The sequence below is a fragment of the Trachurus japonicus genome, chromosome 11 (assembly GCF_045865225.1).
Source record: "Trachurus japonicus isolate A0001 chromosome 11, Traja_1.0".
NCBI classification, from domain to species: Eukaryota; Metazoa; Chordata; class Actinopteri; order Carangiformes; family Carangidae; genus Trachurus; species Trachurus japonicus.
Genome location: NC_140917.1, coordinates 9,178,926 through 9,205,985, shown reverse-complemented (window position 1 = coordinate 9,205,985; position 27,060 = coordinate 9,178,926). Strand labels below are relative to the sequence as shown.

The 27,060-nt window shown below is 41.6% G+C and overlaps 1 protein-coding gene across 3 annotated transcripts in view; it reads left to right on the top strand.

The window, feature by feature from the left end:
• LOC146978190 (protein MTSS 1-like) overlaps nt 1-27,060 on the top strand; it is a 70,730-nt gene that overhangs the window by 38,035 nt on the left and 5,635 nt on the right. The window contains exons 4-14 of one of the 3 annotated variants that reach the window (XM_085790903.1): nt 10,553-10,637; nt 12,249-12,340; nt 13,656-13,730; nt 14,018-14,029; nt 21,860-22,017; nt 22,128-22,235; nt 22,950-23,047; nt 23,680-23,905; nt 24,841-24,951; nt 26,022-26,297; nt 26,851-27,018. In XM_085790903.1, the coding sequence (XP_085647029.1) occupies nt 10,553-10,637; nt 12,249-12,340; nt 13,656-13,730; nt 14,018-14,029; nt 21,860-22,017; nt 22,128-22,235; nt 22,950-23,047; nt 23,680-23,905; nt 24,841-24,951; nt 26,022-26,297; nt 26,851-27,018 (1,409 nt within the window). The remainder of the gene's footprint in view (nt 1-10,552; nt 10,638-12,248; nt 12,341-13,655; nt 13,731-14,017; nt 14,030-21,859; nt 22,018-22,127; nt 22,236-22,949; nt 23,048-23,679; nt 23,906-24,840; nt 24,952-26,021; nt 26,298-26,850; nt 27,019-27,060) is intronic. The other 2 variants (XM_085790900.1, XM_085790901.1) reach the window with 2 other exon arrangements.

Here is a 27,060-nt window from a genome sequence, read left to right as displayed (position 1 = left end):
TATAGTCCAGAGTTTACTCAAAAAGACGTCATTTAGGACATTTTTACAGCCTAAACAGTCCTGTATTGATCACACGCATGAACGCGAGAGCGCACCCAAGGCAAACTTAATACAGGACTGTTTAGGCTGTAAAAATGTCCTAAATGACGTCGTTTTGGGTAAACTCTGGACTATATCCCTTCAGGACACTTGGATTGCAGCGGACGAGCGGTGTGGAGGAATATTACAAGGTTTTTGTGCTATTGACTCTTATGTAAGGATTTCGTTGGGCTACGAACCAGCCTCCCGGGTCTCCAGATGCACTTTGAGGACTGTGTGACGATGTCTTCAGTATATATGACAATAAAGATTTGAAAGTTTGAAAAACTACTCCAGCGTATTCATCAGCATGAGGGTGAATTTAATTTTTTGGTTAACTATTCCTTTAATTTGGCCTATTTTACAGTTGATGTGTGAGTGAGAAGTGAGAAGTGATTTTTCCACATCTCTCTGCACAAACTGAAACTGTGAGAATAAAAAAAATCTATTTTTTTGGCCTCAGAGGTGAAACCCAGACCTTGAAACCTTCCCGCTGTGTGAGGACGTTAACACCTGAAGCAGCGAAGATTCATCAGCGTTTTCTCAACACGGTTTATTTTATTTAGCTTTTCCTCAGGTTTCTACATTTCTCACAGACGAGTTGGTCTGAGCCGGTCGACACAAGATCATAATTGTTTCCTCGTTAAGCTGCTGCAGTTTCCTGTTGAAACAGGATATGGGTGAGGGATGGATGCTGCATTCAAGTGCATCACGTATAATCCTATTTCAGTGTATTTATGTGCTTCTAGACTGAAATCTGTGATGGTCGTTATCAATTATGTTAAATGCTAGCAAAACTAAACTGTCAATCCTTGCATCTTTAATCAATAGTTTATCACATTTACTGTTTCTACATGTGTGACGTTACAACTCAGCAACTCGACCATCAACTTTCCAAGTTCAGAGATGAATTTAATGACTCTGAAACTAATTCTTCTGATTATTAAACTATATGAAAACAGTTTTAACATAGTTGGAGGTTGTTTTGAAGTGTCGAACCAATGGGATGAGAGCATGTGAGGTCATGTGATTTGATTGGAGGTGAGGAGCTTTTACTGTATTTATAGGAGGTTTTCTGAACTCCCACTTGCACCGTATGACATTTATAGTTGTGTTAAAACATCCTTGACTTATATAAAACATTTTTTCACTTCAGAAACACCAGATGAAGCTAAAATTGAAGCTGATGGGATCTTAAATCACAGCGTCGCGGCCGATGTGAAATCTAAAGTTGTTGTTTCTGTGCAGCAGCTTCTCGTCCCGTCGCCTCTGCAGCTCTCAGCTCAATGTGACCTTTCCACCGCCGCTGCTGCTAATTAGCCGTACGCCGGTATTTCGTGCCGCGGCATTAAAGAGATTGACAGCGGCGGAGCAAGCGACACTTCTGCTGCTCGCTTGTTGACACGGGAGACGTATTGAAGTGGTAAAGTGACCTTGGCTTGGCTATATGGAGAGAAAGAGAGGGAGGGATGCTGACTGATGCAACCACCAGGCAACACTACGCAGCTGTTTGAACCTTGACCATCACCTGATTGGTTTTGCCTTCAGCCAATCAGGTGGCAGCAAAAAAAAAAGTTTTAGTGGGACTTAAGTTACATATTATTCCATGCATATCTGTTTCCTCTTCACGGGGTTTTGACATCACAGCTCTGACATCCGACTCCCTGCAGAGTTGAAGGTGAACAGGGTGATGGGAGAGCTCGTTATCACACACTCAACATGCTGTAAATTAATAGAAATCAATACGTGTTTTCCTCTCTGACATTTCACTTTGACTCTTTTCTGAACTTAAACCTCTAAACTCTCAACTATTTCAAGTGGAGTTCTTCAGTCTGGGCAGGAAGTCGGTCTTTAAAGAAGATATATGTTAGTTTTGCTGCTGCTACGTAGCCACGTTTAGCATTAATGACTATCTGGAGGAAACATTTACTGTAGCAGCAAGATGTAGCTGCACTAATGTTTGCTATGTCACAAGAGTTAAATGACTCCTATCTGTGGTGTATTTTTATTCATATTATACTTTTTTTTTGTAATTTTCTTAAATTTTTCTCTCCAAAATAAAAGGTGGAGGTTTATTTTCATTGTTATGGTCCAGTGTCTTCTGGTTTCTTCACTATTTCCACTGATGAACAGTATTGTTCTATTTACAATAACATCATGACATTGGACAGGGAGAATAATTATAATAGATTTTATTTTTACAACATTTTTAAAGTGGTAATATCATTATTAAGTCAATTTTTGGTACTTTTAAAGCTACAGATATTGCAAGAGAACAGGAAAAGGATCTAAAACTGGAGCGTTATATTGAAATAACGTGATGTGAACTGTATTTTAATGCAGATGCGGTGAGTTTCAGTTTCCTCCACCTTTGTCGACTGAAACTCCATTTAGATGAATCTATGACACCTGTTTTGGATAAAACACAAGAATAATAGTAGAATAATAAACATTAGTAATGTTATCTGCTTTACAGAAACTTAAAGAGCATATGTATAGACAGCCAGTTTGACTGACGGGTGATCTGAAGGACATGTAGAGAAAACTGGAAATGTAAAGATCTGTATGTTTCAGGCTTTCGGGCTCTCCTGTCCTCCTTTTCTTCTTTTTCTTCTTCTCCTCTGACATTTCATCCCCCCCTCTCTGCCCTCTCTCTCTCTCGCTGCCTTCATCCTCCTCTTCCTCTTCCTCTCCTCTCTTCGCCCCCTCATGCACCAGTTATCAAAAATAGCTCCGTGCTCGTAACCTCCCTGTAGCAACAAGACAAGAAATATAGTCTCATACGACAGGACTGTGATTTACTGCCTGTCCTGCTGGGCCACTGTATGTGTGTGTGTGTGTGTGTGTGTGTGTGTGTCTTCAGCTGCTCCGGTTCCTCAGCCACCAGTGTGTTGGTGGGGAGCGGCTCCTCCAGTGGGAATGTGACGGCTGAGTTCACATCCCAGTCGGACGGACGGAGGTTTAGATTCCAGTCTTAGATTCCAGGTCACCTACTGTTCATTGTGGCGGTTCTCGGTGCCAGCAGCGCAGCGCTGCGGTGTGGTGTGGTGTGGTGCATGTGCACGACCCCCATCGTCCGCCGCCCGTTCCTCCGGTTACACAGCGAGCGTCCAGAGCTGTGAGATCAACGAATGCCACCACACCGGTGACGTTATCGTCTTGATACTCGATGTCGTCGGTCTGATTCAGTTCAGAGAGTTGAATACTGTTACTGTAACGGTGAGGAGGGAAAGGAAACGGAGAGAAGTGCTCCGACTGATCCTCAAGGTCGTTGAAGGCCGAGGAGTCGTCTGTGAGGAGAGTTGAGGGTCTCGATTAGATCATTATCAAGAATATTCAAAACTTTTACTGACTTTACATGCTTATTAAAAACAAACACTTCTCCTAAAGTGATACTTTGGTTATTAGTTGTGGGTTGTGTGAGTTACTTACCTATCAGCTCCTAGTTTAGAGGGGCAGCAGGACAGAAGCATAAAAATGTGTTTTAGGCCGTGAAAAAAAAGCTAATGAAAGGTACGCTTTATTTTGAAAGAGCCATTAACTATGTAACTACATTTTTCCAAAGATACCGGTAAGCTGTCGGGGTTAGATAGAACTTAAGTTCTCTGACAAAGTCTCCACCTTAAGTCGCTGAGATTACTCTGCAATAGTTTATCTTCTTCCTCGTGTTTTATTGTGTAGCTTCACCTTTTGGGTTTTATGGCGGTATCACACACACACAATTATCTTCAGAACAAGGCAGACAAAGCTTTGTTTCGGTCTAGACTGAAGTCTTTGCATGTTGGTTGTCGACAAGGTCACGATAAAAAAAAACTTGTTTCTGCTGTTTGCATTTCACTTTCTCTGAAATCAAGATGAGCCACGATGAGACTCGGTTTCTCTTCAGGTCCAGACTCAGTGATGATACCTGCATGGAGACATGTGACTGAACATGAGATACATTTTTAAGGGGAACTATGCAAGTCCAGTCGCTTTTCCACTGTTTTGCTAACCCTCCTCCTGGCCATGTGCGTTTGTTTACAACGAAGCCGGCGAGCAATCAATCCATAGAGTGGTAGATGACATTACGACATGCATATTCGTGTCTTATCTGTCATAAGCAAGAGATTACAGGTTACGGGGCGCGTTTGTCAGAGCTAGAGCAGGGACACCGGGGCGGCGGTTCTGATCTTACAAAGTTGATTTCCAGTCAAGAGACGCTAGGTGGAAGGCAGAGAGTTACAAGTCATTTATTTAACCATCATAATTACTCTGAAGCTGTTTCATTAAGGTACAAATGTAGCATAGTTAAGGTGAAAGTCCTGCATAGTTCCTCTTTAAAGGATCAGTTCATTTAAGAACACGTTAAAGAATCCTAACTGTCAGAGCCTCCACTGTTTGTGGTGAATAAACAAACTGTGAAGAAGGAAGAGGTTAAAAAAGTTTGTCTGTATAGATCTGTGATGTCACACAGTTTAGTTTCATCTGCGACCTCCTCTTCGCGCCGCTTCGATCCGACTAATCGCTCGTTTCCTGTCGTTTTGACGCCATCAGGACTCAGGACTTCCTCCTCTGGGCGTCTGAGTCTGAACCGGTCGCTCTCTGGCTGCCGGAGCCTCGAGGCCGTCGAGCCGAGCTCAGAGCGAACCGGCTGCAGGTCAGACAGAGACGCTGCTCTGTCCCAGTGAATTGGGTCAAATGGGTCTCAACACATTACACACACACACACACACACAGACACACACATGGGCTCAGCGTGAGAAGTCCACCGTCGGGTCAATCAGCTGAATTGACCAGGAACTAACTGAGTGACCGTGACCCTGCAGCACTAGTCTGCTACAACCAGGAGGCTCAAACCAACTGTGTCACTGAGGGAAAAAAAGTTTATTTATTGTATTAAAGCAGAAGTAAGTGGTCCGGTCGTTTTCGCTAATGCTGCGTTCCAGGCAGGCTTTTGAAATCGTAAATTACAGCTTCAAGTCACAACTTACGACTTTGTAGCGTTTCAGGCAACCCACTCGTGTTTTTCCGACCTGTTTTACCGGTGAAAGTCACTATAACGGCCACTCGTAACTTCTGACCGGTGAACTCGTACCAGATCGAACTGGTACCACTTCACGGTCGGAAAAATACGAGTTTCCTTGAACGCACCATAACAGTCCTCGTCCCTACGTCACCACATTCACGGCGTCCCTTGCCTGCACACACAGCCCTGCATGCCGTTCTCTCTCCTCTTTGGATAAAAACTGTAGGATACGATAAATGTTTTCTCCTCAGCTCAGAGCAGAGCAGAGTGACTGACAGACCCGTGTTTCAGTCCAAACACTCTATGTAAGTGATTGCTGTCGGAAGATATAACTATTTAAGACTTATATTAACACAAATATATCACTTACTTCTGCTTTAACTGTAGAATCTTAAAGGGATAGTTCAACATTTTGCAAACTGGCCCATTGCCATAATCCCTATAGTCATAGCAGTAGGTTCGTTACCTTTAATTGTCAGTGCAAGCTATTTTTAGAGCGGCGGAGCAGAGCCGCGAGCTGCTCAGAGCTACGCTACGGAGGCTAATGGGATTTCTTGGTTTCCCTCATCAAACTCATCAAATACACAATCCAACAACTCCAAAACGCTCTGGTGGACAAGTTGTGACCTGCACCTTTACCACGCTATGAAATAATAACAGAACGTTACAATAACAGAAAGTTACAAGACAGAGTTGTTTTCGAGGTAAATTCATGCAAAACCGCTGATGCGCGTTCCCGTCAGGGCAGTTTTTCGACAAGCAGTCTCTGCATTTGCCATGAAAACAACTCTGTCTGGTAACGTTCTGTTATTATCTCATGAGCCTCCGTAGCGTAGCTCTGAGCAGCTCACGGCTCTGCTCCACCGTTCTAAAAATAGCTTGCACCGACAATTAAAGGTAACAAACCTTCTGCTATGACTATAGGGATTATGGCAATGGGACAATTTGTTACTTTTACACTTTACTCAGCACATTTAGTTTCCCCCTTTTTATTTCAGTTTAAAGCTCAAATTTCCAAACTCAGGACATTTTCTCCTTTTTTGTCTGTTTTTAATAGGTGGCGTCACCATTTAAATACATAGAAGCAGTTTATTGTCAAAGTAGAAGTTCTGTGAAAGTCATCTGGAGGTTCCTCAGAGTCAAACTCAAACACAGTGTCACATTTTTAAAAGCACCTTGGAGTCGTATTTAAGCCTCGGTTTTTATTACGGCTCTTTGGCCTTAATGTGAGTTTTAACAGTTAATATTATTGGCACTGGTTCCTTAAAATGAAAAGCGATGGTAGCTCAGGATTATTCGCGCTTTAACTGCTGGGGTCCTGCAGGACAGCGGCCGACTGACTGACAGCGTCGGTGGAAACGGGCCCAGACTCCTCGTCGGGCGCCAAGTGTTTGAACGGCGAAGATCTGGGGAAACGATCTCGTCCTGCACGGAGCTTCAGCTCCTGTCGAGTTAGTAGAAGTGTTTCCAGGGAGGAAAACCTTCCTCACGACGGACGGAGCTCATTTGGACGTCTGCTTTTCAACTCTGACTCTATTTCTGCCGTGGAGGTCGTTTTCCAGAGAGCAGCTTCCTGTCACTCAGACGCTCACTATAACATCATCCTTTTAAAGAAGCTCAGTGCGATCTCTCTCCTTTTTTTAATTTAATTTAATTTATTTATTCCTTCAAATTATTATGAACAATATTATCATTCTTTTTATTATATTCCATAATTTATCTTCCTTTATTTATTTATCTTTTTGTCTTTTTCTCACTTTAAAGCTGTACAGAAAAGAAAAATGAATTTGAGCCCACTGTGGGTCTTAACATTAGTGTAATAACTCATCTATCAGACGATGTAGGCCAAACTTTGTGCAAAATTCTATCTTTGAGTAAATGCGGGATGAAAGTTGGGTAGTTTTTTTCGCATTGGATAATGCAGGCGCACAAATTATGCGTCACGTTGCTCACGATTCATCAGCCACTGATATTGGATCCGTCATCCGTCAATCAAGCGTGTGAGACAACACACACACACCGAGCTCGGTCTCACCCCAAACATTAAATATCCCACCCGCGGGGCGGTGCGTGGCGCAGTGGGTAGAGCGGCCGCCCCATGTAGAGGCTACAGTCCTCGCCGCAGGCGTCCCCGGTTCGAATCCCGCGTCGGGCAGACCTTTCCTGCGTGTCATTCCCCCTCTCTCTGCCTCCCCATTTCCTGTCTATCTCTACTGTCATCACTATCAAATAAAGGCAAAAAAAGCCGAAAAATATACTTTAAAAAAAAAAAAAAAAAATATCCCACCCGCTTGATAACGACCAATCAAATTCATTTTCCTTACTCGGGTAAAGTCGTGCCGCAACTCGTGGAAACTTGTAGAAGGAGGCGCGACAAACAGGGCAAACGGCCATTTCTGAACACCTTTAAATCTGTGTAATTGATTTTATGTTCTAATTATTATTATTTTATCGTACTGCTTTATTATACAACTCTTGATTATAAGTGTTAAGATGATGTGCAGCTGTAAAAGGGAAATGGGTAGCACTTTATAATAAGTACACACTATTTAGCATTAGTTAAGCATTAATAAATACTGAATTCTTCATTTATAACGCATGAATCCTCATTAGTATGTAGTTTATAGTGCTAATCAATGATGAGTAAACTGTGTTTATAAACTACATACTAATGAGTATTATTGTGTTATAAATGATGAATTTGGTAGGCTATTTAATGCTTAATAGTGTGTACTTACTATAAAGTGTTACCAGGAAATGGATTTGTCATGTTACCATTATGAAAAAATAAATAAAAATCAAGTTAGAAGCTCAGTGAAGCGTCGTGTCGCCCCCCCTCACCTCGACGAGACGACTGTTTGGTCTGCAGCGAGTTGCCGGCGCCCCGCTGGCTGATGGGAGTTTTAGCCTGGACTGATTCGCAAGTACGACACCTCGTTTCTCCAAGGAGCGCATGCAGCGAGAGGAGAGGAGGAGGAGGAGGAGGAGGAGAGGAGGTGAGAAGAGAGGAGGTAACACCTCGTCTGAGGGTGAGAAGAGCGGAGGAAGAGTGAGGAAGAGGATGCGAGGGAAGCCAAAAGAGGAGAGCGGAGGATGATGTGTGAAAAGGGATGGTGTGATGATGGAAGAGGAGAAGAGTTCATCATCCCTCTAGTTTCTCTGCAGCACATTTAGACTCAAACACAGTGTATTTGATTCGTTCATTAGCCGCTCTCAATCAATCAATCAATCAATCAATCAATCAATCAATCAAATTTTATTTATATAGCACCGTTCAAAGCAAATAAATGCCGTTCAAAGTGCTTTACATTTTGATGGAAAAAGTATATATAAGAAGTGAAACAAGAAGAATGACATGGAGACTAATGCACGAAGATTAAAAACAACAATAAAATATCACAATAGTAGAAAATAAAATAAAATCAAAACACAATAAAATATGATAAAATATTTAAAAGAAAAAAAAAATAAACGTTGGTCGACCATAAACACACTTAATTACGTTAATTCAGAGTCGCCACTAATGTGACCAGGACGTTAGGAAGCGATGAGTGAAAAAGAAACAGAAACAGAAAGTGTGAAACCTTTTATAAGTTTAGTTTTATAACCATAACAGGTAATTACATCATTATTATTAGTTTATTGTGACATTTAAGTCGTTTTAAGACAAGACGACCGCTTTTTGAAGAGGAGAGAGGAAAGAGAAAGGAGGGAATAGGAGAAACAGTGTGTGATGATGATGAAGAGGAGGAGGAGGAGAGGGAAAGAGGGAAGAGCAGAGGAGAGAAGGAGGTGTCAGTGGTGCAATGCAGTGCTCGCTACCCCACCCACCCACCCACACACACACACACACACACACACACACACACACACATTTGTAAACTGTACTCGTTAGGACAGTACATGCACTGTGATGCACTTTTTTTAATATCACGATAATGATCATAAAAAAAAACATAAATACAACACGTGACGAGTGTTTTTACTGTCGGAGTTTCAGCTCGGTCCTCACAGGAGCAGGAAGACGATCAGCAGCTCGTGTTGTGTTGTTGTGTTGTGTTGTTGTGTTGTTGGAGCGTTGTTGGAGCTCCAGGCCGACAGGCTGAGGTCTGCTGAACTCTTCCCCGGGAGGGAGCTCCATCTGGGGGGAGACAGAGGACGACCATCTGCTCCCTCCTGGTGCCTGTGGAGCTTCTTCTGCCACCTCGTCCTTCAAACACAACCCGAGCCCTCCACAAACCCTGACCTCTGACCTCTGCTGGTCACACAGGAGGAAATGGGTTAATACTCTGGTCTGAGGTGGAAAGTTGTCCAATGTTGATCAGGTTTTAAAGGGATAGTTCAACATTTTTGGCAAATTGGCCCATTGCCAGCTTGCTCAGAGCTACGCTACGGAGGCTAATGGGATTTCTTGGTTTCCCTCATCAAACTCATCAAATACACAATCCAACAACTCCAAAACGCTCTGGTGGACAAGTTGTGACCTGCACATTCACCACGCTATGAAATAATAACACAACGTTACCAGACAGAGTTGTTTTATAGGCAAATGCAGAGACTGCTTGCTGAAAAATCAGTGGTTTTGCATGAATTTACCTCTAAAACACGTTTTTTTTAAAAAATAATTCAAAACTAAGCAGGATTTCTCCGTGGCTATGCTACATTTTTACCTCAATTAAAAAGCTAATTGTGATCGTTAACTACATGACTTGTGACTTGTTATGAGTGAGAACGGAGGCTCTATGCCTTCACCTGGCGTCTCATGGCTGAAAACCAACCTTGCAACATCAGTGTAGTACCTGGCTGCCGCCCCTGGTGTCTCAGCTCTCGTCTCTGCGGCACCGCGACACAAACGTGCTCTGTAACCCGTAATCTTTTGTTCATGACGGTCAAGACCACACAAACACACGCGCCATAACATCGTATATGTTGTGTAACGTTATCCACTGCTCCATTTATTGATTTTTCGCCGGCTTTGTTGTAAACAAATGCACATGGCTGAGAGCAGCGTAACCAAAACAGCGGAAAAGCACTTGCACAGTTCCCCTTTAAAGTGCCTAGGCCGGCTTAAAAAAAAACATCTTCATCGCTTTGACATCACAGTGGACGTGTTTTGAGGGAACTCTGGGAAGTGAGAGATGTTTGTTTGATGCCCAATTTTGACTTTTGAAGTTTATCTTTTCGATTACGAGACGTTGAGATGTTAAATTACATTAAAAGCTTCTCTGAGCAACTTCAGATGTTTCCTGTGGCACCGAGCTGCTGATGAGACGCGTGTGTTGTGTGTTTCCTGTTTTCTGCTGTTTATTGTATCGGGTGCAGGTGTTGTGTTGCCTATTTGTGCGTTTTACGGCTGCTTTGAATACACTTTATGACATTAACAATACTCCTACTGTTTCCTGAAGCTGGTTTTACATCTCAGTAATAATCTCTCTCTCTGTCTCTGTCTCTCTGTCTCTGTGGTTCCAGGAGGGACGAGGGACATCGGCTCGGCTCTCACCAGGATGTGCATGAGGCACCGCAGCATCGAGGCCAAACTCCGCCAGTTCTCCATGTGAGCAGATCTGTGTGTGTGTGTGTGTGTGATGAACAGGTGTAGGCCTCTCCTCCCAGCTCTCCATGGCAACCTGCTCCTCCTCCTCCTCCTGCTGCTGCTTCCAGCTTTTCCATCCATCCATCCATCCTCCACCATCTTTGCTCTCTTCTCCGACTGCGTCACCGAAATCAATTAACCGGATCAATTAGAACGTTGTTACCGTTTATTTGTTGTCATAGCGACGGGGTTAACTGATGCTGATGGATGAAGTCATCCCACCGACTCTTCCTCCTTTTCTTCTGTTCGCTGATTCTGTTAGCTTCTCTTTTAATTTCCTTCCTTCTTCTCCCGCTGCGACGCCATCCCTCCCTCCGCTCGTCTGTTTTCTTCCTCTCCTCCTTCTTCTTCTTCCTCCTCTTCCTCTTCCTCCTCTCTCTGCACGAGTCCCCGTGTGGAGGGAGAGGAGTCGCTCACATTGAAATGAGACGATGAGGCTCGATGTAAAACCGGCCACACGGAGGATTCACCCTGTGGTTACACGAAGCCTCGCGAACAAACATCCATCTCTTCTCCGCCGTCTCCCAGTGTCTTCCTCCTCTTCCTCCTCTTCCTCCTCCTCCTCCTCCTCCTCCTCGTCTTCCTCCTCCAGGATCCGTATGAGACATGTAATCCACCCGAGGACGTGGTTTACCAGCGTGTGTGTGTGTGTGTGTGTGGAGAGTTTGGAGGCCAAGAGACGTCTGAACCGCAGAGGATTTTGATGTTTTTCTCTGTTTCATATCATTGAAAAGTGAATATCTTTTTATCGTTTTGAGGAACGTCTTTTTGTGATGTTTTATGAACCAAACACACAAAAACTCCAGAATCGTAGACACAGAGAGCAGCTCAGACGCCGCCCAGAGGGAAACTCGCTTTGTTTTGATGTCTTTGTTTACCTCATGTTACTAAGAAGAGGTCATAACTAGAGATACAGAGATACATCATCTAGTTACCTTGACACCCACATCATCCCTGACACAGGCTGACTCACCAAAAGTAATCCCAGGTGGCGTCCACTTCCCGCTGTGCTTCCATGTTTTCAAATTCTGCTCTATTTAAGGAAATACTTGAAGATTTGACACGTCAGTTTTCTTCTGAATGATCCGTTGCAACTGCTCATCTGGAAGACACTTTCTTGCTAAGTACATGAATAAAATATCTGAATCTGAGTTTGACTCCTCCACATATAAAACAACTTCCCCTCAGACTTTTATTTTGTAGGGGCGTCGTCGCTGCTTCCTGGACTGTTTTATAGAAATCCAGTGAGTTTTATCCCTCGAGTAGAAAGATCATGGCTGTGCAAGACGACACCTGACACACACACACACATACACACACACACACACACACCACCACCTGTCCGGTCCATGTCACACCTCCACCTCACTCTCACCTGGTGGAGACAGAGACATGAACTCTCTTCTCACCAGTTGGAGCCAATAAACTCATGTCATGTCATCTGACTCTGATCAATAAACTTTTTTTTCGTTTTGTTACTAAGAAACGTCCATAGTCATTCAGCCTGACACACACACACACACACATGAACACACACACGGCTCTAACAGTGTGTTTGTGTGTGTGTTTCAGGGTGTTTCTGGACTGTCTGATCAGCCCTCTACAGGAGCAGATGGAGGAGTGGAAGAGAGTGGCCAACACTCTGGACAAAGACCACGCCAAAGGTACCGACACACACACACACACACACACACACACATGTTGGCCTCACTATAGTTGTGAGGTCATCTATGGAGACCATCAACAACATGGTTGGACTGAGGCACAACCCAGAACTGGAGTTAAACCTTCTACCTGAACCTTCATCGCTATGGAGTTTTTGATTGATTGATGGATTGATTTTATTTGACAATTTGTTATAAAACATAATACATCTCTGTCTGCACCGTAGTTAAAGGAATAGGAATAGTTCACCAAAAAAAATGAAATTCAGTCATTATTGACTCACCCTCATGCTGATGAAAACTCTGGAGACCCGGGAGGCCGGTTCAAAGTCCAACGAAATCCTTATATGAGAGAGAGTAATAGGGCCCGACACAAACACGTCCATAAAACTACACAAAAACCTTGAAATATTCCTCCACATCGCTCGTCTGCGGCAGTCCAAGTGTCCTGAAGGGATATAGTCCAGAGTTTACTCGAAACAACGTCATTTAGGCAAGTCCGGTCACATCCGCGTGCGTTACGTGAGTGCTCCCCAGGCAAATTCACTACAGGACTGTTTAGGCTGTAAAAATGTCCTAAATGACGTTGTTTCGAGTAAAGTCTGGACTATCTCCCTTCAGGACACTTGGATTACAGCGGACGAGCAGTGTAGAGGAATATTAAATGGTTTTTGTGTAGTTTTATGGCCGTTTTTGTGTTTTCGTTTGACTATGAACCGGCCTCCCGGGTCTCCAGATGCACTTTGAGGAATAAAAAACTAGTAGTATTCATCAGCATGAGGGTGAACCAACAATGACTGAATTAAATTTTTTGGTGAACTATTCCTTTAAAACAAATGGTCAGGATAACACGATAAAGCCACAATGCGTATTTATTTCCATTGTGGTCCCCAAATAAAACATTAAACAAGCTGAAAATCACAGGAGTCCATGAGAAGTAAATACATGAATACATTGTGATTGCTGATTTAAAACTCTCATATATAGTTGAGCTCAAATCTAAACACACATCCTTAGGAATGCAGGTGTGTGTGTGTGTGTGTGTATGTGTGTGTGTGTGTGTGTGTGTCATGTCTGTGTGAGTTTAGATATCGTTCGCTTTGGAAAAAACAACATTATTTGACAGCTCTCGTCACTCCCACTCAGCTCTCCGGGTTCTTGGCAGATCAGTTGTTCCAGGATCTTGGAGAAACCGTTTCTCCGTGACGTTTATACCAGGACTAATTATTCATGACTCTTTGTCTCCGTCTCCGAGGTGTGTGTGTTTCTTTGTGCGATTGTTTTAATGTGTGTGTGTGTGTGTGTGTCTCCACAGAGTATAAGAAGGCCCGTCAGGAGATCAAGAAGAGATCCTCCGACACTCTGAAGCTGCAGAAGAAAGCAAAGAAAGGTTTGTGACCTTCTGTCTGTTGTCTGGTTCAGTGACACAACATTTAGTAACGACTCACTCCTCTGAGAAACTGGAACCTCGACACTTTAACGAGAGTCAGTTATAATTAAACAGTTTATCGTGTTTAAGGCATAATTACATCTGCAATTTAGTTTTATGGCTGTGGGAGGGGTGAGAGAGAGAATTCAAAAGTAATCAAATTCCTTCTCTTCGTTTTTTTTTTTTTTTTTCTCTCCCCCATCCTGCCTCGCCCTCTGGTGACGTCCCATCATGCTCTGCTCCACCAGCTGATGTATTCGGTAAGTTTATACACACAAAATTATTATTTATCTATAGATATATTTAATTTCTGTACATGTCATTTTATATGACATATAAAAAATAAAATAAGCATATCCTTAAATGGTCATTTTGGTGCATTTCCAGTTTATTAAAATGAAATAACATGTGAGACATAAATAAAAAACATCAATGAATAGTTAATAAATATGATGAAATGGTTAATAAATATTATATTATTAATAGAAACCTGTCAGTATATGTTGATATTATACATGGTGGGGTCCAAAACATGATCACAAATATATTTAAAATGAATAAGAACATACAGTATATAAGCGTAGAGATGTTTTAATGCATATATTTTAACTTGAATATATAAATTAATACATATCGTCTAATTTCATATAAAGAAATCATCATATAGACATGTTTAATACTAATTTTACAATGGTATTTAATATATGTGATATTATTTTAGTAACATCTTAACATAGGGACGTATAAGTCATGTATAACTACATATCTGTTGGACCAGAGCTTCAGACAATGAGGAGAGAATCAGACGAAACCTTCCTGTGGTTTAGTTTCTGTCGACTCTTCTCCCTCCGTCGCTTCATCTGCTTTTTAAATTTTCCCGTCCCGCCCACATCGGTCAACAAAAAACATGTTCCTGTGTCGTTTGTTTTGTTTGTGTGACTCACATATAGAACCAGAAGCACAAACAAAGAGCAGACACACAATAAACCAGAGGGAGGAGGAGGAGGTTTCCCCCGATCTGTTTTGTAAAAACACGACATGAAATGACAGAGTTACACAATCCACAACGAACTGGCGACTCTGGAAAACATCTGACATCTGATGGAGAGAACAACTGTCAGATCAGCTGTGACCAGAGTAAATAAATACACATAGAGAACGGTTTTCACTTAGACATTAGATATTTAACCCTCCTGTTGTCCTTATGGGTCGAATTGACCCAATCTGTTCTCTTCCTCCATCCTTCCTTCTTTCCACAATCCTTATTCCCTTCCTTCTTTCTTTCCTTCCTTCCTTTCTCCCCTTCGTCCTTACTTACTCACTCCTTCCTCTTTTGATCCAATTGACCTGATCTGTTCCCTCCCTCCATCTTTCTTTCCTTCCTTTTTCCCTTCTTCTTCCTTTCTTGAACGAATCTGCTCCCTCCCTCCATCTTTCTTTCCTTCCTTTTCCCCTTCCTTCTTTCCACAATCCTTATTCCCTTCCTTCATTCCTTCCCTTTGTCCTTACCTTCTTTCTCTTTTGATCCAATTGACCCAATCTATTCCCTCCCTTCTTCCTTCCTTGAACGAATCTGTTCCCTCCCCCCATCTTTCTTTCCTTCTTTCTGTTCGTCCTTACTTCTTCCTTCCTTTTTGACCCAATCAACCCAATCTGTTCCCTCCCTCCTTCTATCTTACCTTCCTTTTTCCCTTCCTTCTTTCCTTCCATCTTTCCCTTCGTCCTTCCTTCCTTCCTTGACCCAGGAGGGTTAAAATTGTTCATGTCCGTCAAGAAAACATCCACATTTAATCGTTACTCTACTGTTGATCCCTCAGTTCTTCGGAGGTTGTGTTTGTTCATTTGTCAGCAGGAGTTCACAGAAACTCAACGTGGTGACGGGATGGTTCATACATCAGGGATGAATCCATTCAGTTTCTGGGCAGATCCAGATTATTTATATCTATTATCAGGGTTCCCACTTGTCCTGGAAAACCTGGAAAACCTGGAAAATGGTTGACCAATTTTCCAGTCATGGAAAACACATGGAAAATGAGAAAAAAATGTCAAATGTCCTGGAAAAGCTTCAGTTGTCCTAGAAAATTCAGCTACCAGAGCTCCATTTGCCATTTTTAGACCTCACTAAGGATTTATTTTCTAAAAAAAAAGTGCCTAGTGAGAAAACTAGAGACTTTGAGTTGATGAGTGTTTCCAGTATTGGACCCCATGTTTGTGTTAAATTCGTAGGAATTTCTAAGCATGTAGCTGTAAGAGATTATTGCATAACTTACAGTAGAGCCATAGACTGCACATCTTTAAACCAGACTTCTGGGGCTGAGAGAGGAAGAAACGTAGAAACAAAAATGTACAAAATCGAAAAGAACACTTCTCCAAAGCATGAACGGGACAGAGGATGTATAATAACATGTCTTTCAGACTGTAGCCGCTGAAAAAGTCCTGGAAAATGAATTCAAGAAAAGAGTGGGAACCTTGATTATTATTTATTATATTGTAGATTGTTTTCCTCTGACGTGTGTTTGTGTATGTGGTCTGACTGTGGAGTCGGTGCAGGTCTGAGTGCTTCTAGTTTTTCCTCTTAATTGATTTATTGTCAGGAAAATGTCAGAAGAGTTAAATCTCTCTGTTTTATCTTAGCAACAGTTCAACATCCGGAAATACTCAGTGATGTTTGTGTTTGCCTTTATATGACAACGTACAGTGGGATAATGTGACAAGGTCTTGCATGTAAACCAACTTAGATTCAGAGTGGCTGGGAGCGTTGAGGGGTTGTGAGGTTGGCGAGGGGGCCAGTGCTGCTGAGCTGCAGAGAAACACAACGAAAAACAAAAACAAACCTCATGGTTACAGAGTTACCAGCTCCAGTCGGTCTGAATCGCTGACTCTGTTATGACTGGAAACGACGCACTCGTTCTCGCTGCTGACAAAGGAATCGATGGCTTTCCAGCTCTGAATGGAGCCTCTGAGACAAAACAAACAGGACCCAGGATTGACCCGAGAGGAACCTCAGATGTGGTGGAGGAGGAGGCCGCCTCGGTCCTCGGCCTGTTGTTGAAGCAGCAGAGGAAACTCCCTGTGCTCTGGTGTGGATGTCAGGAAGTAATAGGAATGAGAGAATTAAATTAAACTAATGTGGCTCGTTAAACATTTATGTAAATTGGGATTAGAGGAATGATCCCAGGCTGGATTTAACCTGCTTTTAGTCAGTTTGTTTGGTGGTTTATAAAACATTACCTGAGCTAAGGGATGAATAAAAGGTGATAAATCCTCAAATACAAGTATTTTTCATGTTTAACCCATATAAACTTATATTTTATATTTTAATATTTAGAAAAAGCAAAAATGTCCTTAGACCCTCACATCGACTGAGGAAAAACTCCATAGAAAACCCTTTTAACAGGGAAAAATCGGAGAAACCTCACTAATTAAGTCCAAATTAGAAAAGAAGAGTTCCCGCACACATGGCCAACTTGCAGAAATTTATTGCATTGCTATTTTTCAAGCAAATGAAAAAGCATTTGCTTGAAAAAGGTCTTGTACCGAAATGTTGCAATGCAATACATTTCTGCAAGTTGGCCATGTGTGCGGGAACCCTTCTTTTCTATATTTTAATATTTGACAAAAAGTTGTCTGTAGAGATCTAAATAAGTCAGATGTGACTGTTGAAGCGTTGGCTGACTCCCTACAGAGCCTTTCGTCAATGTTCAATATCGTTCATTAAACCCAAATTCAGGATCAGATCTGGTCTTTGATGATCTGGATCTCGATGACTAAAACTTGCAGATCTCTGATCAGCTTTAAGGAGGCAGAAACTGCGTCTTAATTGACATTCATGACCTTTAATGAACAAAGTTAAACTGTGACGAGCAGCAGCAGCAGATACGAAGTGGTGATTAATATGTAAATGGGATGTAGCCTAAATGAACAGCTGTAGGCGTCGTCGTTTATCACGCTACTCGCTTCGGATATTGGAGTTTCTGAGCTGTTAAATTGATAAACCTCAAATAAAACTCGTTATCAGTGTTGCATTGATAAATATCAATTAATCCAGGCGTGAGAAGTGATCACATGATTCACCACGACCAGGGAGAAAGAAAGAGGGAGATGCAGAGATAAAGGAGAAGGGAGAGAGAGAGAGATGTCTTCTGCTGTCAGTATCATGACGCTTGAATGAATTCAGTTGGAAACCAGAGTTTATATTTCCGTCTCGACTTCCTCTCTCTCCTCCTCATCACTGAAGCCGCTGCCAGGAAAACATAGACAGACAGAAACCTGAAGCTGGACCAAGTCTGGATCTCACGCAGCTTTGATTGCATGTTTATACGTCTGTCCTGAGGTGAAAGAGGATGAGACTCTCAAACAAAGAGTCTCTTGGCGGTCGGTCTTCTTGACGACGATCAGTAATAATTCGTTTCCAGATTTTCAAATGTGATGTGGTCACTTTCGGCTCCGCAGAATTGAGTTTGACATTTCTCACATCGCATGACTCTCGGCATGTAGGCTCCAAACCACCGGTTCCTGTAGCCTATGATCTTTTGACAAAACAGCTCAGAAATACGGTTTCATTCTCAAAAACATGGTCGGAAAATAGTGGAAACCCCCGCATCCGTTCAGGACTGTTCTCAGCGGTGGTTCTTCTGGAGTGGGATTGTCAACTTCTAAGTGAGGAAACTTCTCCAGTCCACTTTCAGGCTGTAACTGGCTTTCCATTGGTTCGGCCAGTAGGCTACTCACCAAACCAAACTGCACCCAATTCGTAGGTTGCAAAATACAAGCAGTGAGAATTATTTGCCTTTTCTTCTCCAACTAGTCACTCGTTACCTTTGTTTCGATCAGATTAACAACCTTTCACAATTTCTTTTTTGTAAACAATCAATTTCATAATTACTCAACCTTTAAAGCATCCCAGCTTCGGCCTCCACAATCGCAAACTGTTTCATCTCAATTTAAGATCAATTTAAGATCTCCTACCAAAAAGGTGTCGTTGTGACAAAAGAAAATATTTTTTTGCACTCAGAGCTGTAAGAGTATGTAGTAGAGGCTCCTACAGTGAACTCTTTTAAAAATAGACTCGATCAATGTTGGTCAAACAAGGACTTTTTATATAATTACAGGGCAAGGGTATGAATTATTTTGTTTTTGTTTTGTAGTTTTCTTGAGATTTTTGGGGATTATTCTGTTATATGTATTTTAGTGATTATGTATGGGTTGGTATATTTGTGTTTAATTTTTGTATGTTGTCATTTATTTGAGTCTGATGTAAAGGATTTATATCCTGTATCAGATGATTTTTCATTAAATTTCATTAAATAAATTTCATTGAAGAGGCTCCAAGACATGAAATTCACTCCCACCCCACTTTATTAAACTCTTTCAAGTGTCATTTAAAAAAAATATGTAAAACTTATCTATCAGTTGCTTAATTATATGTTTTAAGTTTGTAATACAGTGTTTTTCAACCTTTGGGTCGGGAACCCACATGGAGTCGCCTGGAATTCAAATGGGGTCGCCTGAAATGTCTAGTAATTGATTTAAAAAAAGAATTAGGCTACTGATAAAATATTATTTTAACTACCGGTATTCTTTTTAAAATTATGATTAAAAAAACCCCACACACAATCTTAAACACCTGTATTCTATACTTTAACTTTCCCAAATATAAATTGAGTTCAAATAAAATGCAGCATGTAAAAATATCTGAGCTGGCGCATCTTGATTAACGGCTGAGATCATGTGGTTGCACCAGAAATTTGTGATGTTAAAATGGGGTCATGAGCCAAAAAAGGTTGGGAACCACTGCTTTTTCTTGTTAATGGTAATTGTATTACCTACTGTTTAACATGCTAAATAAATAAAACAAACAAACTTAGGCCTACTTACTTCAAGGACACATCAAAAATGAAAATATTGTATTTTATTTTGAAAAACAGAACAGACCTGTTTCATACAGTTCAGGTAGCATTATCTTGTTATTGCGTCTCTTAAACACAGACTTCATCAGTCCAACATTGCTGTGATGACACCAAATGAACCATAAATTAATTACCACCATTAAAACATCACCGTGCAGCTGTGTGACTGATAACGAGTGGCTTCTGTAATCAGAGGGTTTTAAGATAATCAATAACCTCTCTAATAACGCGTGTGATGTCTTTTAATTGGACGCCAGTGGTTGTTTGTTGTTTGCAGGCGGGACATCCTGACACACTGACTCTGATCGCTCTTTAATGTGTGTTAATGGTTTGTTGACTGTTGTTGGGAACAGGCTGCTGCTCTTTGTTCTGTTCACTGATTAAAACAAACTAATGATCCGTCTGCGCTTCCTCCGCCACCTTCTCCTCCGTCGTTACAGGGAGTTTCACTGATGCTACGTGGCTAATATTAGCATCAGCAGCTGTTTACAAACCAGTTCAGAAGAAACACTGAGAGGAGCTCAGCATCAAACTTTAATCATGTCACCCACAGCTGTCTGCAGAGGCGTCAGAGTCGGGGCGGGAGAAAAAATCGATTCACATAAGTATCACGATATTTTTTTGACGATTTTTAAATCGATTTTTTTTTTTCAAAAATCGATTGTAAAAAAAAAGATTATTTTTTTTAAATATATTTTGCAATGTGCATTTGTTCGCCTTTTTTACATACAGAGTAGCCTACAGGTTTTGAAAAGGGTTTAAGTTCACTTTATAATGGAGTATGTTAATTTATAGGCTCCTACAGCATTTGTGTGCAGATACAGTAAATGTTAAAATGTAGCAGTTTACCTCCGTCTATATATCATTTTGTCAGAAAGGTTTCAGAAGCCTGTTTTTTCTATACTCTTTTATTTTTGCCTCTTTTATGCAGTCCAGGCTTTTGAAAAGAGAGTAAACATATATATTGCTGCTGAATAAATCTTAAAAACTAACTTACATGTGATATTTATTATATTATATTATTTTTGGGGGAACTATGGTTCCTGGAATAGTCTGTAGACAATCATAATCATTCAACTGTTTCACTGGTGTTAAAAATGCAGACTAAAAATCGAGAAAATCGGCAATATCGTAGAATCGCAATTTAAATCAAATCGGCATCCAAAAAATCTTAGAAGAATCGAATCGGGAGAAAAGCATATCGTCCCAGCCCTACGTCAGAGTGAACTCTTGTTTCTATCACGTCTCTTCTTCCAAAGTTCGCATGCTAACCAGCTAGCTCTAGCTTTGTCTTGTCACTTTCCCATATGTTTCTTTCTGTCTAATCCTGTAAATATACAACAATAACTGAAACTCTCGTCCAGCATCAGCCACTGCCACCTGCTTCTTCACTAAAAAACCACACCTAGAGAAAACAAAAACCACCTTTAAAGGTCAAATCTGTGAAAAACAAATGCGACGACTTTGACATTTAGTTTGGTGGCATTTCATTTTTGTCCAGTTATTATTTTCTTGGCTTCTTTTTAATTGTTTTTGTCCTTTTTTTAATCAATTACTCCCTGATTTGTTAATGTTTTTTCTCCAAAACTCTTTGTAAAGTTTGTTCTCTGATAATAATTATATTTATTTATTTCTCCCTATTTGAAAATGTGTTGCCTGTTAGTGGAGTTGATGAACTGATGGAGTTGATTAACAGAAGATTAATCAGTATGACAATCAGAATAAGTCAGTATAATAAATGTTAGAATTGATTTAATCTTTTCATTTTTCTCTAGTTTCTGATTCTCAAATGTGAGAACCCGCTGCTTCTCTTTGATTTACCGACAATAGGCTTTATGCACAGCTCCACTACTTCCTGAACTTAAGCAGCTTCTTTATTTCCTGTCTTACATTATTGGACAAACTGATCCAGGTGTGTCTGACCATTGTTGTGACTAGTACTGAGGTCAGACACTCCTGGATTAATCAATTTGTCCAATAATGTAAGACAGGAAATAAAGGAGCTGGCTTAAGTTCAGGAAGTAGTGGAGCTGTGCATAAAGCCAATTGAAATAAGAAATTATGATGTTTTAAGTTACTTTTAGAGCATATTTTGGACCAAACAGTTGATTTGAAAACAGTCTCTGTCGTTAATAAATGATAATAATAACTCTGTGTGTGTGTGTGTGTGTGTGTGTGCAGGCCGTGGGGACCTGCAGCCGCAGCTGGACAGCGCCATGCAGGACGTCAGTGACAAGTACCTGCTGCTGGAGGAGACGGAGAAGCAGGCGGTGAGGAAGGCGCTGGTGGAGGAGAGGAGTCGTTTCTGCTACTTCGTCACCATGCTGAGGCCGGTCGTGGTCAGTGAACGTCACAAAACCACTTCCCAAATCAAATCTTAAACCAACCAGTCTTGTGTTTAGGTATATATTTCTGTATTTTTCCTAACCCTGTGTGAACCGTGTGTCAGGAGGAGGAGATGTCCATGCTGGGGGAGATCACTCATCTCCAGACTCTGACCGACGACCTGAAGGCTCTGACCATGGACCCACACAAGCTGCCGGCCTCCAGCGAACAGGTACGATCGTCTGAACCAGAGTTTGTGTTTGTGTTTGTTCAACTTGCTTTTTTGGTATGATTTGATTCTGTCTGATCTTGGCCTTGTTTTTACTTTGATATTTACAGATTTATTTATTTTATTCATTTATTTTTTGAAGTGTTGGATTCGCTGTTTAAAAGCAGGCTCAAGACCCACCTATTTAACCTGGCTTTTAACTAATGTTTTATTCTCTTAGCCAATTTATGTTTTAGTCCTCGCTATTTATTTATTTTTATTTTTTAGTTATTTTTACTGTTTATTTACTTACTTATTTATTCTTATAGCAGAGTTGATTTGAGCTACTTTTAGTGTTTTATTTATTTAATTTTCTTAGTCCATATAGTTTTATGTAGTTTTTAGGTAGTTTTATGTTTTTATTGTCTCTAGTTCTGTTCTTCTGTTCAGCCACGTTTTTAAGATCAATTTTATTTGTGTGTGTGTATGTGCTGGGGTGGGGGCCTTGGGTGGGGTAGGGCAGGATGGGGGTTGTTTTTTAATGTATGAAAAGTGCTTTAAAAATAATAGTTATTATTATTATTATTATTATTAAAGTTATTAAATACATTCAAGGAAAACTCAATAAAAATAATTTTGAAAGAAAGAAAGATTTAATCATCATAACAAAAGAAGCTGATGATCTGTTTTATTTATCAACAAATCAATGAAATGCACAAATTCTCTGTCTCTCTGCAGGTGATCGTGGACCTGAAGGGCTCAGAGTGCACCTGGACCTACCAGACCCCGCCCTCGTCCCCGAGCACCACCGTATCCAGGAAGTCCAGCATGTGCAGGTTGGTTACCATGGCGGCAGAAAACTGCCCACAGTCCCTCCGTCCTGCTGCACCACGCTGCCGCCCGGTGGCCGAGAGCTGGAACTGCAGCTCTGAACAAATCAGACTCATTACAGAGGAGATTTATTGGATTTTGGTAATTTTTTATGGGAAGGAGAGAGTTTGACCCACTTGCAAAAGCTCATTATGGGATGTTCATAAATCTGCTATGGTTACGACTCTCACGCAGGAACGCCATGGTGGTTGTTTTTACATCTTTGTCATAGGCCTACTTTTCTTCCATTAAACACAAAAAATAGTTTCACGGGCCGTTGTAAAGCTCAGTGGGTTGAATTTACCTCTAAAACGGCTCCGTCTCGTAACGTTCTGTTATTGTTTGTTTGATGAGGGAAACCAAGAAATCCCATGAGCCTCCGTAGCGTAGCTCTGAGCAGCTCGCGGCTCTGCTCCACCGTTTTAAAAACATCTTGCACCGACAATTAAAGGTAACGAACCTACTGTATGACTATAGGGATTATGGCAATGGGCCAATTAATTTGCCAAAATGTTGAACTATCCCTTTAGAAAGCAGGAAGTGTGTGTGACATCATGACCTTTAACCTGCCGTCCGTCCGTCTCTCTCCGTCCTGCAGCAGCCTGAACAGCGTGAACAGCAGCGACTCTCGCTCCAGCGGCTCCCACTGCCACTCCCCCACCTCCCACTTCCGTTACCGCGCCTCCTCCTCCTCCTCCTCCTCGGTGCTGCCCCAGCAGACGCCCGCCCGCCTCTCCTCCGTCTCCTCCCACGACTCGGGCTTCATCTCCCAGGACGCCTTCCAGTCCAAGTCGCCCTCGCCGATGCCCCCGGAGACGTCGCAGGTGAGGAGCGCGTAGAGAGGAGGGAGACCTCACTGATAAACTGTGAATCGTGTTATAATTAATTATGAAGACCCCAATAATATGGAGTAAACACACACACACACACACACACTGAGGTCTTCATAGTCTGATCCATCCTCCCTCAACCTATCAGGTCGCAGGATCCTCCCAGGTTGCTAGGATACTGTCCGTTCATTAGCTTGTGTGTATGTATGTGTGTGTGTCTGTTTTGCTGAGTCACCCCGGCAGCCAGACGCCATGATGTTTCCCCTTAGTCTCTGCAGCCAGGGTTTCCTAAGCTGTGGTTCAGGGGCAGAGCGAGGACACAGTTTCGCACCAAATAATAGCTGCTACTAACTAATTATTAATAATTATTGATTAATTTGTACAGTTTTGCTGATCAGTTGGTAAAATATCAGTTTCCCAGAGTCTTAGTTGGTGTGTTTAAATGTCTGAGCTGCAGTCAGAGACCCAGATGAAGGATTTGATATTTTAAAAAGATGAATAAATTTCATACACAAAATGTTTCTTAAAGTGACAAACACACATTTGTTCTCAGAGACCATGTAAATACACCCAATGGTTTGTTAAAAACAGTTTGCACAGGTTTCTCTCAGGCTCCTGAACGCATCACAGCCTTTAGCTCTTCTCCTTCTTCATCCCACCTGCTGCTGGACCTGCTTCTGCTCCTTCTGCTTTTTCCTCTTTGTGCTGCTGCAGCTGCTTCTTTTCTTTCTGATTCGTCCGCTCGCTCTGCTGCACTGACTCATGTTAATTACTCACTAACCTCTCTCACACTTCCTCTGCCGTTTCCTGCCTGTTTTTGTCCTAACCTGTTTTCTCGGCTTCTTGTCTGTGCATCCTGCAAATGGCTGACTGTGTGTGTGTTTCTGTTTCTGTGTGTGTGTGTGTGTGCGCGCACGGCTCTGCTGCAGTCCTGTGTCTCTCCTTTACCCTCTCAGTCTGTCAATGAGGACCCTTCCTCTTCCTCATCTTCCTCCTCTTCCTCACCCTCACACCCTGAGCTCCGCTCTGCGACACAACAGGTGAACATCTACATGTGGAAAACACACACACACACACACACACACACACACACACACTAGCACACAAAGAAACACACACACTTTTGTGAAGCTCTTTGACCATTTTCACACATTAAACTATTCTTTTTTTTTGTCATTTTGTGTTGAAGGTGCTACATGGAGCTTTTAAACATTTATGTCTGATTGTCTGAATAATATGAACTTTAATTAAACCAATTTAAGGCCACTGTTAATATTGAATCAATCAATAAATAATAATCAAAGTAATAATAAGAACTCAAAGATTAAAGATCAAAAATCACAGTGTTGACAGCCTGTTGCTACAACCTGAAAATTAGATGTTTATGAGATAACAGTTGCACTTTATTTCATCAGCTACATCAAATGTTGCAGATCGTGATACAAAACTATTATGCAAATCTGATGAAGCAACATGTGAAATGCGTTGTTCACCCTTCTGTTTTTACTTTTGATAATAAATCTTGTCTATTCTATGCTCTAGTGTGAGCTGGAAGGTTTTTGAATTTTTGACAAACCTATTAGTATTGATTAAAGCTTAAGAGCTCAGGAGGACATTGATTTATGACATGATCAGCTCGCCACACTGCTGCTGTAATAAAAATACAAAAACTCCCAGTCATGCTGTGGCATTTTTTTGAGTATGTAACATAAATTTCAATTTCTGATATACGTAATCTGCCAATGATAAAGTTTGTCATTTAAATCAGAGAAAACAAGAAAAGCTGGAGGTTAAAGGTTCAGTCGCAGATTTATTTGCATCAGTTGTTATTTTGTCAAACTGAACTTGATTCTGTTTTTCTCTCACTGTTGAGTTCAGCGTTCAGGTTTTGATCTGGAGCTCCAGAGGGAACTGGTTTAAGACTGTAGAGTTGAAACATCTTAGAAAATGAACTGTTGTAGTTTTATTTGGGGATATTTAAAACCATACAACCAAACCTAAATGATCACTGAGCTCCTCTGTGAACATGTGGCACCTCATACTGCGAGTCATCATTTTTACACATCCTTCACCTTCACTTTGTTTTTCTCCTTCATCCACTCACCTTCAGTTGTCAAATGGTTTCGACCATCACGCTGCCCTCTGTCTGCACGGAGCGGTACTGCAGGCCCCGGAAACCCACCTCCACCCTTCATACTTCACCTACTCCTCCTCCTCCTCCTCCACCACCACCACCTCCACCTCTCCCATCTCCTCGCCCTCCTATTTGTCCGTCTCTCCCACCTGGCCGTGGTCTCGATCGGGCTCCGGCCAATCAGCAGAGCTCCCGCCCCTCAGCCCCTCGGGGCTCGGATTGGTCCCGTCGTCCAGAATCCCGTCCTGGAAGGTTTGATCCTCGTTTTCCCCCCGACATCATCATCATCATCATCATCCTCCTTTAGTTTAGCTTTCTTCACACATTCCCCTCTTTTTTTTTTGCTTTGTCTTCGCCACATCTTCTCATCGTGTTTCTTTTTTCTTTTGAATTTAATTTTCTCTTTTTGCTCAATTTTATTAGTCTAATGTAATAATGTAATTTACACATCGACATAACAAGGAGACACTAACATAACTAACATCACTGAGGACATTTTCCTCCCACAACCAGCTCCCTGCTACAATAACATAGTCACAATAACATGAGTCATTTCTGGCTTATAATATATAAGTATAATTTCATATTTGTAATATTGTGATCAGATTCAGACTGTTGCTTTATTTGACTGATGAGTCAAATGAGCCTGTTGATTGAAGTGTTCAGAGTTACCACTTGACTTTATTAAAGTGTTAAAGTGTCATTTTATTTATAAAATATCAAAATGAATTAAATATACAACATTAGACAACACAAAGCGCTGAGATCAGACTGGATGAGGTGTAACTCTTGTGTCTCCGTTCAGGACTGGGCCAAACCCGGCCCGTACGACCAGCCGATGGTCAACACCCTGAGGAGGAGCAAGGACAGGAGAGAGACTACAGATCCCAGCAGCCACCAGGGCGCTGATGTCACCACACCAGGGGAGGAGCCACATGGGGTCAAAGGAGGCCACTCTATGACATCACCAAGGGTCAGGCTGTGTTTTTTTTTTTAAATAATTAGTTTGGTTCTA